Source organism: Semicossyphus pulcher, unplaced genomic scaffold (assembly GCF_022749685.1).
Source record: "Semicossyphus pulcher isolate SPU_LCO1_2020_fin unplaced genomic scaffold, fSemPul1.0.p SCAF_23, whole genome shotgun sequence".
In the NCBI taxonomy this organism is placed as follows: domain Eukaryota; kingdom Metazoa; phylum Chordata; class Actinopteri; order Labriformes; family Labridae; genus Semicossyphus; species Semicossyphus pulcher.
Genome location: NW_027211697.1, coordinates 15,402,926 through 15,421,235, shown reverse-complemented (window position 1 = coordinate 15,421,235; position 18,310 = coordinate 15,402,926). Strand labels below are relative to the sequence as shown.

Below are 18,310 nucleotides of genomic sequence, written 5' to 3'. Positions count from 1 at the left end.
TTTAGTCAACATATCGCAGAAATGAAGCTGAAACATGAGAGGAACGACTCATCACACTGAACATTCATTCTCCTGTTTCATTAAACAGTAACTGAGATCCAAGTTAAACCCAGGTTCTCTCTGTGAGGAGGAGTCAATGCAAACTGTGATGTCTTCCTCCTCTACTTATGTGACTGCAGAGAGGAGGACAGAGAACAGTGGACACACAGTTTAACATGATGGACTACAGGACAGGACTGCTGCTGTTAACTGTCTGCTGGGCAGGTGAAGATCATCACTATATTCATGTTACATAGCGTATATATCTGTCAGCAGCTGATTTCACTTGATGTTTTTATCCTCTCTCCAGGTGTTGATGCTCAGACTCTGACAGAATCTGAACCAGTGGTTAAACGTCCTGGAGAATCCCACAGACTGACCTGTACAGCCTCTGGATTCACATTCAGCGACTACTGGATGCACTGGATCAGACAGGCTCCTGGAAAAGGACTGGAGTGGATCGCTTATATAAGCAGAGGCAGTTCTTATATCTTTCACTCGAGTTCAGTCCAGGGCAGATTCACCATCTCCAGAGATGACTCCAGCAGTAAGCTGTATCTGCAGATGAACAGTCTGAAGACTGAAGACACTGCTGTGTATTACTGTGCCAGAGAGACACAGTGAGAGACAATAACAGGAGAGTCGTATAAAAACTTCTTTGTCTATTTCCCACCTCTGAACATATTCAGTCGTCTCAGCACTGATACTGTTTATTATTAACTTTACATGAGTTGAGATTAATGTTTTCTTTTATTATTTGACTGAAATAAAAAAAAAGTGACAAAACTAGCAGATATTTTGCTGTTAAAACGTGTTGAAAACATTTCCCCTTCAACAATGAAGAATTAACACTGTGTGTTTGTCAGCATGTTGGGACAGTTCATCATGACTCACAGCAACAGCTGCATTTATGTAAATACATCATCAATACGACTGAACAGAGAACTGTACTTTAAAAAGCTCTATCACATTATATTCTGTTTTTCTACATAAACCTACAAATACATCTCCACATAAACTTTTCCAAGTTTAAACACATTTTCACTGTATGACTCAAATCAGAGCGGCCCTACAAGTTTGATATATTAACCATCTAGATGGTGACATTTCATAAAGAAATAACAAATACAAAATGACATTTGTTTATGTTCATTTGAGAACAAAATAGAACCTTAACCGATTCAAATTTAACTGAGATTACTTAAAAATATGCAAATATATGTAACTTGTACTTAAAGGTGTGTTTGTGTCAGAGAGAGAAGAGCTCACATCAGTCCAGCTTCATCTTCAGCCATGTTCTCTGTAGCTCTGCTGCTGCTGCTGACAGCTGGATCCTGTGAGCAGCTTTAAACTAATAAACACATTAGAAACAGGGAATAATCAGATGAATGATGGAGATCATGTTGGTTTGTGTTTCCACAGGTGTGAACAGTATCGACCTCATCCAGCCAGACTCAATGGTTGTGCAGCCTGGACAGTCTTTGACCATCACCTGTCAGGTCTCTGGTTATTCTTTGACTGATGACAACTATGCAACAGGTTGGATCAGACAGCGTGAAGGGAAAGCACTGGAGTGGATTGGAATTAAATACACTGGTGCTTCACTCTACAAAGATTCACTGAAGAACAAGTTCAGTATCGACTTAGACTCTTCCAGCGACACAGTGACTCTAAACGGACAGAATGTGCAGCCTGAAGACACTGCTGTGTATTACTGTGCCAGAGAGACACAGTGAGAGACAATAACAGGAGAGTCGTACGAAAACTACTTCCTCTGTTTACAACCATCAGTGGAAACATGTATGTCCCAGCATCACTTTGTCATAACAATAAAATTCATAATACTCAGCCTCACTCTTTAGCTAATGACTCTGTTTTTGTGTCAGAAATTCAGTTAAAACGGAGGAAACATGAAGATCAAATGTGACTAAATATGTCAAAGACACACAACGCAAAGCTCCCACCTGGAGAATCCCACAGACTGACCTGTACAGGCTCTGGATTCACATTCAGAGACTACTATATGCATTGGATCAGACAGGCTCCTGGAAAAGGACTGGAGTGGATCGCTTTCGTACACACTGGTGGTAGCCTCAAATACTACTCTCAGTCAGTTGAAGGCCGGTTCACCATCTCCAGAGACAACAGCAGACAGCAGGTGTATCTGCAGATGAACAGTCTGAAGACTGAAGACACTGCTGTGTATTACTGTGCCAGAGAGCCACAGTGAGAGACAATAACAGGAGAGTCGTAGACATTTGAACACAGAGAAGATTAAAAACAACAGACAAGTGATACAAGCGACTCCTGTTCAAATAAAATGTCATTAAATATTTGATTGTAGATTAAATACTGAGATTGTTCAAAACGTAGTGAAAATTGAAGTGTTTTATATTCAAGAATAAAAGAAGGAAGATTTATTTTATGTTCCAGAGAATGAGGAAACTAAATGATCATTTTCTACATGAAGTTTTCTTGCTTTGCCCGACCACACTGCAGTTAGAACAGAGGAAACATGATGATCACATATGACTAAATATGTCGAGACCACACAAAGAAAATCTCCCACCTGCCCCCAAAACACTCCTTTTCTCTCTGTGAGGAGGAGTCAATGCAAACTGTGATGTCTTCCTCCTCTACTTATGTGACTGCAGAGAGGAGGACAGAGAACAGTGGACACACAGTTTAACATGATGGACTACAGGACAGGACTGCTGCTGTTAACTGTCTGCTGGGCAGGTGAAGATCATCACTATATTCATGTTACATAGCGTCTATATCTGTCAGCAGCTGATTTCACTTGATGTTTTTATCCTCTCTCCAGGTGTTGATGCTCAGACTCTGACACAATCTGAACCAGTGGTTAAACGTCCTGGAGAATCCCACAGACTGACCTGTACAGCCTCTGAATTACACTTCAGCAACTACTATATGAACTGGGTCAGACAGGCTCCTGGAAAAGGACTGGAGTGGATCGCTCTCATCTACCATGACAGTAGCAGCAAATCCTACTCTCAGTCAGTTCAAGGCCGGTTCACCGTCTCCAGAGACAACAGCAGACAGCAGGTGTATCTGCAGATGAACAGTCTGAAGACTGAAGACACTGCTGTGTATTACTGTGCCAGAAGAGACACAGTGACTGGAGGAGGCTGAGCAGCTGTACAAAATCCTTCAGGACTCATCTTTACTGCACTGATAGACACTAGGAAACAGTTTAATACTAATATAACATATTTAATTAAACTGGCCTTGTAGAACATCACCAACAATAACCTTTAATCTCATAACTTAAAAGCTGTCTTTGTGTAATAATCACTTATATAACCAGCTTTTGAAAACAGACTCTGCTGTTCATTATTGTGCGACTCATGGACTGAGTTACAGCACTGCCATTATATATATCTAGATCAATGTAAATAATAATAAGAATTAACTTTATTTATATAGCACCTTTAAAAACAAGAGTTTACAAAGTGCTTTGACAGCCAAGCAAACAAAGTAAAGCAGAGAACAAGCAGATCATAAAACCAGCAAATCACAAAACCAGCAACTCACTCAGGACCAGCAAATCACACAACAAGCAAAGCACAAAACCCAATACCCAATAGGCAGCAGGAGAACCCACACAACCAAGACCAAGGGGACGAAGAAGTAGCAAGAGTAAATACAATAAAATAAAAATACCTAAAAGAGATAAAGAAAGAAAATAATGCAAAAAGAAATAAAAGCTGTAAAAGCAATAGGAGAGATAGAAACCAGTAAAAGGCAAAAAAAACAATAAAAGAGCTAAAACAATACAAGCAATAAAAAGGAATCAAATCAGTCATTTTCCCTTTTGTAAATCATCAAGATGAAAAATAAGCTCTTTTTTTACTTTCTTGGAGATGTACAACATATAGTTAATGTATTATTTCCTCCTCTGTCATTTGCTGAGGTTTGCTGTTGAAGAGATACTCTGCTGAACTAAATGTATCTGGTTCATATTTAAATTTCCCTGTTAAACCTGCAGAGGGAGGTCCATGCAAACTCTTCCTCTCTTATAAACACACCATCAGTAACCTGTGGCAGAACACCGGGACACTTTAGTTTATTCTGTAACACTGAGATCAGAGAGAACTAAACTACAGGATGGAACTACTGGATGTTTGATAATGATCACAATTCATTTTTCTACAGGAGTTTGGAGTGAGATCAAACTGGAGCAGTCTCCCTCTGAGGTGAAAAGACCTGGAGAGACAGTGAAGATGTCATGTATCATATCAGGCTTTGACATGACGAGCTTCTTTATGCACTGGATACGACAGAGGCCAGGGAGAGCTCTGGAGTGGATTGGGTGGATGAGTACAGGCTCAAACTCTGCTAGCTATGCCAGCTCCTTTCAAAGCCGGTTCATCATGACTGAAGATGTGCCCAGCAGCACTCAGTACCTCCAGGTCAACAGCCTGACAGCAGAAGATTCTGCTGTTTACTTCTGTGCTCGAGAAGAAACAGTGAGTGAAGACAGTGGAGCAGCTGCACAAAAACCTCCACAGGCAAACAGCCATGTGATCTCAATGACATCTGGGTTTACATACCATAATCCTTTTTTACCAAGTCATCCGGTGAGTTTATGTAGAAACAGTTTATGTAATATCATAGATGATAAAGAATGGTAATGGACATCTAGTAGGTTGGCGTTCAATATATCAATACAAGAGTATAAAGTAATGTGATTTAAATCAAATGCTTTATACAAACTATAATGCAAAAAAGTAAATGACCTATTTAAAACCTTAAATAGTTCTGCACTGTTTCTTCAGTGCAGGAAACTGTGTTGGGTTTTTGTACGAGGGTTTATCACAGTGTTTTATGGGGTGGGGCACTGAGATACAGAGCCATACAAAAACCTTACAGCAATAATCTCAAACTCAACCATTCATGTGATGGACCAAAGAGCACAGGACGAAATATATCCCTCTAAAAACGTGGTCACTACTGTGTCGATGACTTTGATACGCAGATTTGTGGTTAGAAGTCCGATTTTTAGTCGTTTACAGCCACAGTTAGTCCACAGATGTAAATGTTACCTCTCAGTAAACCTCTACTTTAAAATAATATTTTGCATCACTCCGAGCCGACGCTTACAAGATGACACCAGGGTTTCACACTGACCGGGACTCCTGACCAGGACTTCTGTCTAATAAGGTTTTAACACATTTTTCTGGTACTTCAGGTTTTTGTTCAAGCTTTGAATGGAGGCGTATCACTGTGACTCCTTTGACTACTGGGGTAAGGGGACTCAAGTCAGCGTTTATTCAGGTAAGTCACATTTAATGTAATATATTTAGAGACTAGTTTCTTTTACTTTTCTTAAAATGATCATTGATGTTTGAGAGGTTCAGCTCAGTTCATATTTAGAAAAATGATTTCACTGCAGCCGTTTCTTAGAAAGCATTTAGAAAAGTTCCTCTTTGGCATTAAAAGTTCATATTTAAGAGATGGTTCGTTTTAATCTTTAAATCCACCCGGCCGATTGAAATCCATAGTTTTTGAGAGGTTTGTGTGTTTGAATACAAGGTCTCGATGCCCTTCAATTAAACTCTGAGTGAAGAGATTATTGAGCTCACACTTAAATAAAATGATAAATATATATTATAAAGTTTCTTTTGAAATTCCAGGAGCATTGACTTTAATAGGAATATATAATTACACTGAACTGTTGATCAGTTTAAGTTCTGAGAAAACAATTCTCATCAAGTGTTTTATATGTCTTGTTACAATTAAACAATAGACCCACTACATTCTAATAATAAATACTTCAATACTTTATTAAAACTGATTATTATCATATACGATTATTATGGCCACAGAACAGTGCAGTGACTTCACTGGCTTCACTAGCTTCTAACATTAAGATTTAATACGCAAGTTCATTATGTAAACATTTTTATTAAATCAGTATGTTTTTATTTATATTACGTTTTATTAAAAATTGTATTATTTAAAGTCTTTTCAGGTTCATGTCTGTGAAATGCTTAAATTTTGTATAAAGATAACAAAATAATTTTAAATTTTAGACAGAAATTGTTCAGTATATCAAATAAGAATTCTTGAACAAAACATTTGGTAGTCGTAGTTTATAGTAGTTTTAGTTTTTAGTGTTTAAGTGTCAGTATCAGAGTCACATCCCTTGAAAGTGTCCATATACTTGGCCAATAAAACTGATTCTGAAATCTGCCGCAATATATTTTATAACAATAGAATAGTTGTTATTTATATATGATTCATATATGATGAGTTGTGATCATTTGTTAATTTCTATTAATTTTATTTTAACCTTATAAAATCTCTCTCTTTGAAAGCCTCTCCACCGACTCTGTTCCCTTTGGTTCCATGCGATTCTGGGACTGGAGATACAATCACTGTTGGCTGTATGGCAGACGACTTCTACCCACAGGGTACTTTGCAGTGGACCGATGCCACAGGGAACAGCTTGACTTCTGTACAATATCCTGCGCTTGTCAAAGACAACAAATATATAGGAGTCAGTTTGGTCAACGTACCAAAATCTGACTGGAACTCCTTCAAGTCTTTGAACTGTTCTGCGATTCATCCTCAAGGCCCCCGAAGTGTGAAAGTTAAAAGTATGTCATTTTTTACCCTCTATCGTGGCTCTCTTATGTGTAGTCTAAACGCATGACCTTGTTTTTATGTTAGCAACTGATTTTCTATTTTAAATTTTTATCTACAAAGTCTACAATGAACAATCTTCTTAACTAATCTTCCTCTGCTTTTTCATTACTACGCATAGAGGCCTCCCCTCCAAAGATAAATCTGGTATCAGTGCCAAGAGGAGACACTCAGACTCTGGTGTGTACAATTGAGGAATTACCTAACAAAGACCTGTCAGTAAAATGGAAGAAAAATGGAATCAATGTACAAGACTTCACTTCTTGCCCCGCCCAATCATCCGGAGACTTGTATTCATCTGTCAGTGTCCTGAATGTGAAGAACACAGACTGGGACAGTAAAGCTGTTTACACATGTGAGATGACGCACAAAGGCACACCATATACAAAGAAGGCCTCTAAAGGTACAGTCATTACTGTTACTCCAAGTAACCTAGCTGCTGTCACAATGACACTCAAACAACCAAGTCCCAAAGAGCTGTTCAATAACAATCAGGCACAGTTGGAGTGTATCGTTACTGGACAAGACAAGGCCATTGTAGATGTGATGAAGATAACTTGGCTAATTGACGGAAACAATGTGACTGACAACATAACAGAGAAAACAGAATCCAGAAACGGTCAACACAGCAGAACCAGCACGATGACTCGGAGTTTCTCAAAGTGGCAGGAAGTTAACAAAGTGCGCTGTTCTGCTGGAGGAGACAACAGGACACCGGTAATTCAAGAATTCACTGTCCACAAAGGAGGTATGTTACCGAGTGATGGAAACTCATTGATGAAACAGCAAGCTGTGTGTAAAATGAACATTAATCTTGTAGATGAACCTCATTGCTAAAACAAGTGTCTCTTTCAGATCAGACGAAACATACTGTGACAGTCAACATCTTCCAAGAGGAGGATCCACTCACTGTGGTGTGTCTGGTCTCCAGTGACAAAGAGCAGGACTACTACATCACCTGGGCAGAGAATAAAGGAGAGAAGACTGGCAACTATGTTGATGGCTTTGACCTCCCCCCACAGAAGACTCCAAAGGGCTACTTAGTTACAAGTATTTACTATCCAACTGAGAAGACAAATGTGTTACAGTGCAACGTCTGGCCTGCTGGCAGCGAAAGATCCTCCATGATTACAAAATCAGTGTCTCATGCCAAGGGTAACTCGAGTGAATGCGAAACAGTTTAGATTGCATGTGGTATGTAGTGCTCACGTTTTGTTCTGTCTGTGTGTGTAATCTGTGCTGCGGTAACATGTGCACCCTGTGATGTCACCAGTCTTTGTGATTGTAAAACACAACAGTCAACATGTCAATGTAGTTTTGTTTGTCATCATATGGTGTTTCAAACTGTCTGTCACATTGTCTAACAGCTTGAGAAGCATGCTTATTGTTCCAAATAAATGTTGCATGGAGAAAAGTTTGTTACATGTTCATGAATGACAAAGTAACTCAATAAATAGGCTTATATTTAAGGCAAATTTAAGGCAATCAATTGCCTTAATTTTTTTAAGTTTATCAACTTAAAAGTCAAGTGTTTTCAGAGCTTAAATATTTGGATTACATGCTACACATACCTTTTGATTACAGTTAAATTAAAGTGCTTATTAAGCCAACTCAAATATTTTTTGTTCATGTGACTTAAAGTTTTGATTCACCTATCCCAAGGGATTAAGTTAACAGAACTTTAACAAAATGAGTACACAAACAAACTCTTTTTTTGTTAACAAAACTCAGTATTTATTAGTCTCTTTTGTCATTATTCTTAATTAATCTCAACACAAACACATTGGTTGTGAAACTTAAAACCATGTGACTCAAAACTTAAAAACTTTGTGGCAAGTGATTGCCTCAATTACATCGAGTAAAACCAACTTTAACAGTTTGAGTAAATGTCTTCTATTGAACAGTATTTTCTTGCCCACTTCCATTTTACACACTGTTACGCCACGGTTAATAGGGATAAGACACAGAAAGACATTTTAGTAGAAAATGTGAGTACATTTTAGAGTAGATCTGGTCCTTGATCTTGGATAGGTGCGGTATAGTGCACAAATGAGTCCAATCATTACCAGGAGCAAGTCTGGTGAGGCTGACCACAATGTCTCTTTGTGACGACACAGATGACGACAGAGATTTTCACCACTTAGCAGTGAACTGGACTTGTGTCATTATCACTGATGACGGTATGGATGGCCACAGAAACATCTCCAAGCTCTGGCTCATCAGACTCGTCCTGAATGAAGGAAAGAGAGATACTAATTACAAACTAGTCCAGCTAGTATGAAGGTAGTTTAAAAAGAAAAAAACAAAATATGCACACTTTACTACGCAGTACTTTTGGGGTGTTTCAGATCAACAGATTTACTTTCACATTCAGACAGTTAGATTCTAAAAATTCATCAGTCAGTGTCCCAAAAAAAGTAGACCACAGTTTCCTTATTTGAGACTCGTTAAGTTGTTAAAAAGGAGGTGTCCATTGAAGCCACTTGACTCCTTAAGGTGGGTCGTAGTGTAGAAAAAAAATCAAACATGTTCATTCAAAAATGTTTGCTAAGCAAAAACAAAGCTCTACCCAACAACATCTTCCTATGTTGCTATATTTTTTGACTCCAACCTTTGGAGTTATGTTTGTAAGTTATATTTTAGTTAAAAATGTTTTTGAGAGTTGTGTTGTGAGATGGACCGATGCTAAGCTCAGCATATATTTGGAAATGTTTTACCAGACCTCCGTATTGCTGTGAACAAAACAACACTGATCTCATTCATTAGTAATGGGAAGACCAAATATATGGACAGACAGACTGAACAAGGGTAAGTGAGAAAATGTGCATTTTGATGAACTGTTCACTTAATATAGAGTGGTATTGGTAATCATTCAAGGAGACTCACTGTGCAGGTTCTGAAAGACTTCCTCACACAGATACAGAGGCAGGGCATGGAGAAGGGTGGTACACCTTGTGTGGATGTCATGAAGTCCCTAAAACAATAGGGAGAATAGAATAGAAGTGAAGTTTACTGAATAAACCTCATTTTAAACAGTCCAATCAGAATATATATCTACACTAAAAACCTACTCACATATTTATCAGTCGGGGAAGATGGGGGTCAAGCTCAGCGTAGAATGTGCTGGGCAGGCTCTGGCTTGTGATGTTTAAATTCTGCATTCACCTAAATTTAAAAACAGAGCGGAAGGACAATACAGCAATATCAATAAGTCAGTTCAAGAGTAATATAACTAGGTTAATGTGATAGTTGTGGTTCTTCCCCAAACAGTGGTACTTGTTCCTCCATACAAGTGTAATAAATACTCCAAGTTTGACCTGTCAACTCTTTCCCTGTGGCGAGAACGAGAGCATCACCTGTACTGTCAAACAAACATGTAGCGCTTCTTAGTGATTCAGAGACAAAGCGGTTCCACCACTTTGAAAGCAAGAGGGCTGGAAAAGAGCATTGATAATGAACTCCAGACAAATGTGTATTATTGTGTATCCTCAAAAACATCTTTCAGCTCAAACTTGTGGTGGAGTCAAACATGGAGGATCTATCACACTCCTATAAAGTAGTAACTAGCCACTAAGTGAGTAAGAACCACAACTATCACTTTAACCTCCACAGAATGTGACATATGTTATCAACAAAGAAAAACAGGTAAAAGAGCTAATCCGTATTACCTCAGACTCCATTTTGAGAGCAGCCAAGAGGTCCATGAGCTCTGCGATGATTTTTTAAAATGCTTTCTGAAATGACAGAAGAGAACAGATTCAGAAAAATGATGCTGAAATGTGCATTTAAAGGGCATATAAATGACAGGGCTGACCATGCTCTGCATCACTGATAACTCTGCCTGGGTAGTATCTTCTTTTTTTTTGCATGTCACCGTAGTATATGGTATATGACGGGATTTGTGTAAAAACAACAACAACAGGCTGAGCTGCTGCTGTCATTAAAATGAGAATAGCTGTTCCACCTTAAAGGTCAGTCCACCTTAAGTGAGACTGGCCTGAAGTTGTCGCTAGATTCGGAGCTAACCCCCTTCACTTTAAACGGAGTTATAGCATTTATTCACCGACAAATAGCCTAGACTGTACACACACTGACACTGCACCGCTATGTTTACAGCTAACGTTACTGCTAACTTTATACTTAACGTCACCCGCACTGTCTCTCTCTCGCTGACGTTACCCAGTGCGCATTTTCCCGTTGAAAATATGTCTAAAAATAGACGTTTAATTATCTTCAAATAGTCGATGAAAAACGTAAAATTTTCAACCAGTTTTGAAAGTCTTGAACGGAAAAATACGCACTGGACAGGTTCATTACTGTCTGGTTTCAAAGCATCACCAACTGTGGCCCCGGTTTCCCTGAAGTTAGGAATACAATGCTACTTTAAACCATCTTCTGCAAGCAGTCATAATTCCTTCCTCTAATGTTTCATTACTCTCAAACTAACATTTGGACGTATATTACAAGTTTATATTCTACAGTACCTTTGTGCAAATAATTCAAGCATTAATGTGAATCTCCTGACTCAACTGCTGGCTAATGTTAGCTAGCAATTATCAACACAAGCTCAACATTATCGATCCCAAAATATCAACAAATGCTTTAAAATATAAAGACATATAAATATTTAACACTTACGGTGAGAGAAATGCTGATTACTGCCGATAAGAGCGTAGTTCCACCTTACTGCAGGCATTTGTGGAGCTTTCTTGACTTCCGAGCCCCGCGTTCCCACAGCCTATCGTTACTGACGTTGATGACGTCAGACGCACGCATTTAAATTGAAACAATAGAAATAAGTACAGTGAAATTATACTTTTAGAGTGGTGCTTAATTAATCCGCAAGATAATTCAAGTAAATCAAAAATGATGAGTTTAGCTAACTCAAAAAGGAAGAAAAAGTCACAGGAACTGAAAATATTTAAGTTAGTAGAACTTTTTCCAATAATTAAGTTTACACTAGTTAATGTTTTTAATTAATTTGAACGTTTGGGTTTACAGTGCTGCAGTGAAAATTGATATATTGTGATGCTTTTTAAATTTTGACTTGAAATCTTTGCTTTCTACAAACACTCACATAATAGACAAAAATATATGAGATTATGGGAGACATAAAACTAAAGGGAGAAGGAATGATGGAGTGCTCATGATTAAAAGCTTTTGAGGATTTTGTTGTCCTGCAGACTTCTGTTATCAGTTAAGAGCAGAAGGGTTTTCAATTTCCTGGCGTTGCTAAACATATCATCTTTCGAGAGTCACTTCCAATTTTCTATGCACCTCTGGGACCACACCTGTGGCAATGGAACTTTGTAGAAACTGTCGGAGCTAGTGAGACACTCATCTTTCATTGCATATATTTGCAAATCAGCACGTAACCAAGCGTGAAGAGGCGAATTTGCACACAGCAGACACATCCTCACAGACAAAGATAACATTAAAAAATGTCTAGAGATAAACGTGAAGCAGCAGCATAAATCAGATATATCCAATACACAGAATATTGAAAGCTTGTTAAACAGTACAACAGAACATATGTATGTGTGTAGTGTGTTTGTTTTGCTGTGTGGTGAAGAGTTCTTGGTGATATAGAGAGGGATAGTTTCATATAAGCGTTCTTGGTTTGTAGAACATCATGGCAGCACACATCAGACAGAGCTGGAAGCCTCTGAGGTGGTGTTTAATGAGTCTGACCTTCTCACTGGTTCAATTGAGACCAAAGTTAAGAGGCTAGAAATGTGTGATCTTGTAACCAAATTGGCAGATATGAATGGTGATGACAGAGCCAATGAGCAGTTTGCTGGAGTTACTTATGAGGTATGTCATCCAACATTTCTAACAATGTTTAAATATATGTTTAATGAGCGTAATCAGCCTGGTGACAGTAACTGTTGGAAATGAAAGCTCGCTGCATCCCACTTCCTGATGGCACACACAACCTCACGCCGTGTGTGTGCTGCAGGTGAAGCCGCTAAAGTAAACCTTTCGCAGTATGTCCACTCAATAACCAGCCGAGACGAGGTGCCGCTGACAAAAGCACGCACCCCAAACGTTTTAGCCCAAACTGGATGAAGATTCAGCTGAGCAATTCATGAAAAAAGCAACTGTGCTTAAAGATGGAAACAACTTCAACATTTAGAAGAACTTCCTATTGCAGAAACGTGGGGTTTAAGCACATCGACGGTATCACCTTTAAGTTCATCACCTTTGTTTACTAAACAAACTCCTTTATTGATTGGGTTATTGAATGATTGTGGCTGCTGACTGTGTGAATGAACACAAGGAATATTGGGCGGTGTTATTTGAACCAGATCGCTACAAGAGCTTAAAGGGACACCTTCCGATGTTTCGGTTTGCCCAACCTTTTGCCAAATCTGAACCATGACATGATGAATGGAGATCCTGATAATAGTTGCCAAGTTAAACAGAAAAAGCTTGTAAGCTGTTTTGACATTGCTTCTTGAAGATTCACAACCGAGAATAATTAAAAATCCTCCAGTAAGAACTGAGTCAGAATGACTAAAATCCATACGTTACCTAAACCTAAAAAGTTAATGGACTAAAACATGAGATACTTTCAGTATGGATGTTGTGGATGATTGAGTGGATATGACAGCCCGATATCATAAACCTATATCCATGTCCAAGTAATGCAGCTAAATCAAGTATATCTGGTTATCCACGCTGCAGTAACTGAAGGTGACAGGAGGATGTGATAAAGCTGTACACCAACTGTTGGCAAACACTTAGTTTTATATAAGCCCCACCACAGGAAAGGAATACCTTTAGGGAAGTGGTTAATAAATGGTACATTGGGGATTGCTTTAGTCAGTGAAACATGTTTGCTTTTCATGGTTTTTTTCATTATAAAAATGTATGTTGGTTAAAACTGTATTCAAACTAACATTTAATCTTTAGTTAAAACATAAGATCAGAGTAAATATTACATATATACACTAATTTACTGAGTAAGTACAACAATTTAGAATATGATACAAGCTCCCAAGTATTTTCGTACTATAGTTCAATTGAAACCTCTCCTTACATTTCAAATTTCATTGATATCACATAATTTGACCTCAGTGGCGTGAAAGGCGTCTTTGAGGTGCTTGTTTTTGTATGTTGGATGTGTTGACATATCACACTGTGACAATGCTTTTGACATCTGGGGAAAAGGAACCATGGTGACCGTCACATCAGGTAAAATAATTCATTTTGGTCTTGATAATGACAATTTGGTGATTACACATTTAAATATAAGGTATTTTGACCTCAGTGGCTTGAAGGGAGTCTTTGAGGTGCTTGTTTTTGTATGTTGGATGTGTTGACATATCACACTGTGACGGTGCTTTTGACATCTGGGGAAAAGGAACGATGGTTACAGTCACATCAGGTAAGCCAAACACTTATTTTGTCTTTTTAATTTGTTTGTTTGATTTTGAAGCAGAATTAGGAAATCCAGTTTTGACACCGTAAGTTAATGTATATCTGGAATACTGTATGTTAAAGGTGTTAAAATCCATAGACTCAATTTAAACTGAGCGGATCCAATTTCAAAGTTGGTAATTGCAGAGGCCAATGTAACTATGTAATAGGGTAGATTATTACAAAATCACACACTATGGAACATGTAGATGCTTGAGATCCAGGTTTTTGTATGCAGCGGTTAATTATTTGTTGAACTGTGACAACTGGGCTTTTGACTACTGGGGAAAAGGCACTATGGTCACTGTCACTTCAGGTAAGTGATTTTAATATGTTTGATTAGTGAATGAAACTCCCATTGATCCCATTACTAATGCAATTTCATCTTTTTTCATGTGGTCACAAGTGTTGAACAAGGATATCATAGCCAACAGTATTTTGTAGGCTGGCATAGAATCTCTGATAATATTAAAACTCCTGGCTGGTAGTTCTATGGACAGGTTTATATCTTACTTTGGTTTTGGCAACAGTTCAAATCAAACTGTTTGATGAGAAGTTATTATTAAGGGATATTACAGTAAAAAGTAAGTTTTCGTGTTAAGTCCTTATGACTTTCTGAACTGTGACAACTGGGGTGCTTTCGACTACTGGGGAAAAGGCACTATGGTAACGGTGTCATCAGGTAAGATTTGCACTGCTAAATCCCTTTTTAAGTTACATTTAAATTGATAAAACCTCTAAAGATTTGGAGTGTCACAAAATGAAAGTGTTTTACTATAAGGGTAAAAAAAACAAAAATCTGTTTGCCGGGAAAAATTCTCTGAAGACACTGGTGAAGATTTATACTAAGTGTATTTTATTTCATTGGAAGAAAATATATGACAAAGCGAGCATTATTAAAAGTTAGAGTAGAGTAGAGTAGCTCTCAACGTTAGTAGACAGCCTTTTCAGACTAGTGGTTCAGTAATTTCAGCACTGTGTTACTATGAAGCTTTTGACTACTGGGGAAAGGGTACAATGGTAACTGTTACATCAGGTAAGAATACTGTTTAATCTCAAACATATTTGCCTAATTTAAACAAAAGTTAAAGTTAACAAAATGATATGATGCCATAAACTCAGTACTGTATGTTTGTCAAATGTACAGCTACACTCCATTTAACTTTGAAAAAATAACAATGATTATCATCAAAGTTACGGACTAAAAGTTATCGACATTTATATTTTAAAAAGAGTAGACCACAAATGATATTACTGAGGGAGGCTAGTTCATCAAATAACATCTAAAGAAATGTGATAAGATAAAGATGTATGTACGGAGCGCACTTCTCTCATTCAACATATGAAAAGGTTAAGGTATTAAAATGTATCCTTGATTGCAATGCTTTGCTATGCTTTTGATGAAGTAAGCCAACTTCATTCCATTGTTAACTTATGTTTGATGAAAAATATCTTATTTTAAATGTTCACTTCACTTTTTTAACGGCATTTTTGTTTCTACTTTGTTAGCATCTCCTACCAAGCCAACCGTGTATCCTCTGATACAATGTGATTCTGGGACTGGTGACCTGGTCACTCTTGGCTGCCTTGCCACTGGCTTCACACCGTCCTCAGTGACCTACACATGGAACAAACAGGGGTCTAACTTGCGGGAATTCACTCAGTATCCTCCAGTACTGAAAGACAATGTTTATACGGGAGTCAGTCAACTCAAAGTGAGCAGACAGGACTGGGACAACATGAAGCCCTTCCAATGTGTTGTGACAAATACAGCAGGAACAGGACAGGGGACATTCATCAAGCCACGTAAGTCTTGTGTTTAGTCATATATAAATTCCTTTATAGTAGTTGATTTGAAATTTAGCAGGTTAACATGGCAGAGCTGTTAACATATTTTAGCATTGTGAAACAATTTAAAAGGTTTTCAAATTGATTGTGATGACACAAAGCGTACATGTATTGCCAGTAGATAACAGTAGAATACAGTACCAAATACATAAGATCCATTTCTTACGGTGCACTAATCAATAATAATAATACATTGTTGTTATTCATCCAGATTTACATGAACCGCTCAAGAAACCCTTTGAAAGGAATATTGGTAAGAAAACTGAAGGGCTGTCTTTATTTTTTCTAATCATGCCATCAAATCCAGTGATCTTTCTCAGCTGATTATGGAGCAGAGATTTCCTTCAGCACTGTATGTGTGGCAGGAGGTTTAATGTTTCTCTCATGCTTGCAGGAGGACCGACTCGGCGTCCTTCAGTGTTTATGCTGGCTCCAGTAGAACATACTAGACAAGAAATGGTGACCTTGACTTGCTATGTGAAAGACTTCTTAAAATGCGTTGTTGTCTATTGAATTAACTGACCGAACAACTGTTTAAATCTGGTCTTACCTCGAAGGTTATAAAGTATATAACCCTACAAAAAATGACTCAAATACTTTTGAAATCCAAAAACCAACATTTAGCTTTGAACGTTTTACTTAAACTATGAAGGTCATAATTATGAAGATGTCAGACAAGTACTCATTGTGATATTTTATTATACAGTAATGTAGGCCTAACTGGAAAAGCAGGACTTTGATTACTTTGGTGCATTTTCACTCAACATTTGTTTTCTTTGTCTTCACAGGTTAAATGAAACAAGGTGAACTTTCTGTAAGACTTATTTTGTCTGCCTTTTTTTCATTAACTTAAGAGTCATTATTAAGAGTATTGTGTAAGTATTTTCCTTTGTTTTAATTACAAAAGCTTTATGTCTGCTGAACAAAAATGTTTAAATGTCATTAACCATTGATGTTGATCCATTTTTTGCTTTTCCATTTAATTGTTCATACTATCTATTGTCTAAATGTCTATTTCACCAATAAATGTTTTAATACGTAACACTTATTTCTTGTTATTGACATTTTAATTGTTTTATCATGTTATTTATTGCATTACTCTGTTTATCATCTCCATTGCATCTGCAAAAGACAAAAGTTCTCGGTTCTATTATTAAGAGACTTAAACCTTCAGCAGGTCCTGACAAGCAATGCAAAAACTATAGTGCATGTACACTGACATGAGAGGACATGAGATATTTAAATGTGCACTCTGTTTCTCTTACTGGCATAACCCCACCTCACACCTGGTGTCTGTGATGCTCCGTTGCTCATAACTTTGTTTCACTTCTGTAATTTGGTACTTTACTAGGGGCGGCTGTGGCTCAGTGCTAGAGCCGGTCGTCTTTCAAACGGAAGGTCGGAGGTTCGATCCCCAGCTCCCTCACGCTCAGGTCGAAGTGTCCTAAATTGCTCCCGGTGGCATAGCCGACGGGTATGAATGTGATATCTGATTGACAGTTGGGCACTTTACGTAGCAGTCCTGCCATCAGTGTGTGTGAATGGTTGAATGTGAAATGTAGTGTAAAAGCAGCTTTGAGTGGTCGCAAAGACTAGAAAAGCACACAAGTACAGTCCATTTACTTTATTGGGAGCTGGGTGTTACTCAATGCTTCCGCCTGCTGCTTGCCCTGATCACTCTACCCTGTCATGCTGCAACATCTGTGCAACAGACTTCCAGCCTTCTCTCCACCTAACTTTTAGGACACACACCATCTAGCCTAGACACAAAGGTATTACCATTTACAATTCAGGCCCACATAATGTAAAGGTATGTACAACTGCTGATATGATATCAGCTCATTTTTATAAATAAACATCTAATAGTGAGAAAGAAGCAAGCAAAGGTAAAATAATACTCTCTCTCTCTCTCAGGACCGCAGGTTCTATCTCCAAACATCAATAAAATCAGCAATAAAAAAAGGTCATAACTTTCTTCAAGGATAGGCTTATACTGCAGTACATTGTTCTCACAATACCAACACCCCTGTGTTACTTAGACTGTCCACAAGAGTGAGACAAAGCTCCACGTACAGCAATGTTGAGCTGCATCCTCTGTGAAACACCAGTTGTGTAGACATTTGATGATTCTGAACTGGACTTGCTAAATGCTAAGACACAGAGGTACATTCACTTGAAGAACAGAGACTGTTTTTCTAACCATTTCTGTTCCTCCATACATACACACGCAGAGTTACTGTCAATGTGTGCACATTCTGTCTTTGAGGTAGAACTGCTTGTTTGTATTGTTTATAGATGCCGATGGTCTCTTTTCCCATTCCCAGTGGAGTGT

General features: G+C 38.0%; 1 protein-coding gene and 1 long non-coding RNA gene across 2 annotated transcripts; one reads left to right on the top strand and one right to left on the bottom strand.

The window, feature by feature from the left end:
• Positions 1–215: 215 nt before the first annotated feature.
• LOC138602594 (uncharacterized) lies at positions 216–16,491 on the top strand. Its single transcript, XM_069674083.1, has 13 exons — positions 216–264; positions 350–659; positions 1,293–1,375; positions 1,462–1,771; positions 2,961–3,105; positions 4,167–4,529; positions 5,277–5,337; positions 6,381–6,662; positions 6,830–7,456; positions 7,564–7,863; positions 15,640–15,936; positions 16,190–16,231; positions 16,373–16,491. The coding sequence occupies exons 1-13, from the start codon at positions 216–218 to the stop codon at positions 16,489–16,491; spliced, it is 2,988 nt and encodes a 995-aa protein (XP_069530184.1).
• LOC138602776 (uncharacterized) lies at positions 8,840–10,443 on the bottom strand. Its single transcript, XR_011309217.1, has 4 exons — positions 10,377–10,443; positions 9,784–9,873; positions 9,595–9,682; positions 8,840–8,938 (listed from the first exon to the last, which is right to left on the bottom strand). It is a non-coding gene; the product is annotated as an uncharacterized lncRNA (long non-coding RNA).
• Positions 16,492–18,310: the final 1,819 nt, after the last annotated feature.

What these genes read in the sequence shown, in the direction of transcription:
- LOC138602594 (XM_069674083.1), top strand. Translation starts at nt 216, where the DNA reads ATGATGGACTACAGGACAGGACTGCTGCTGTTAACTGTCTGCTGGGCA. An exon ending in ATCAGTGTCTCATGCCAAGG is followed by an intron (nt 7,864 to 15,639) that starts GTAACTCGAGTG and finishes CTACTTTGTTAG; the next exon opens with CATCTCCTACCAAGCCAACC. An exon ending in ACCCTTTGAAAGGAATATTG is followed by an intron (nt 16,232 to 16,372) that starts GTAAGAAAACTG and finishes TCATGCTTGCAG; the next exon opens with GAGGACCGACTCGGCGTCCT.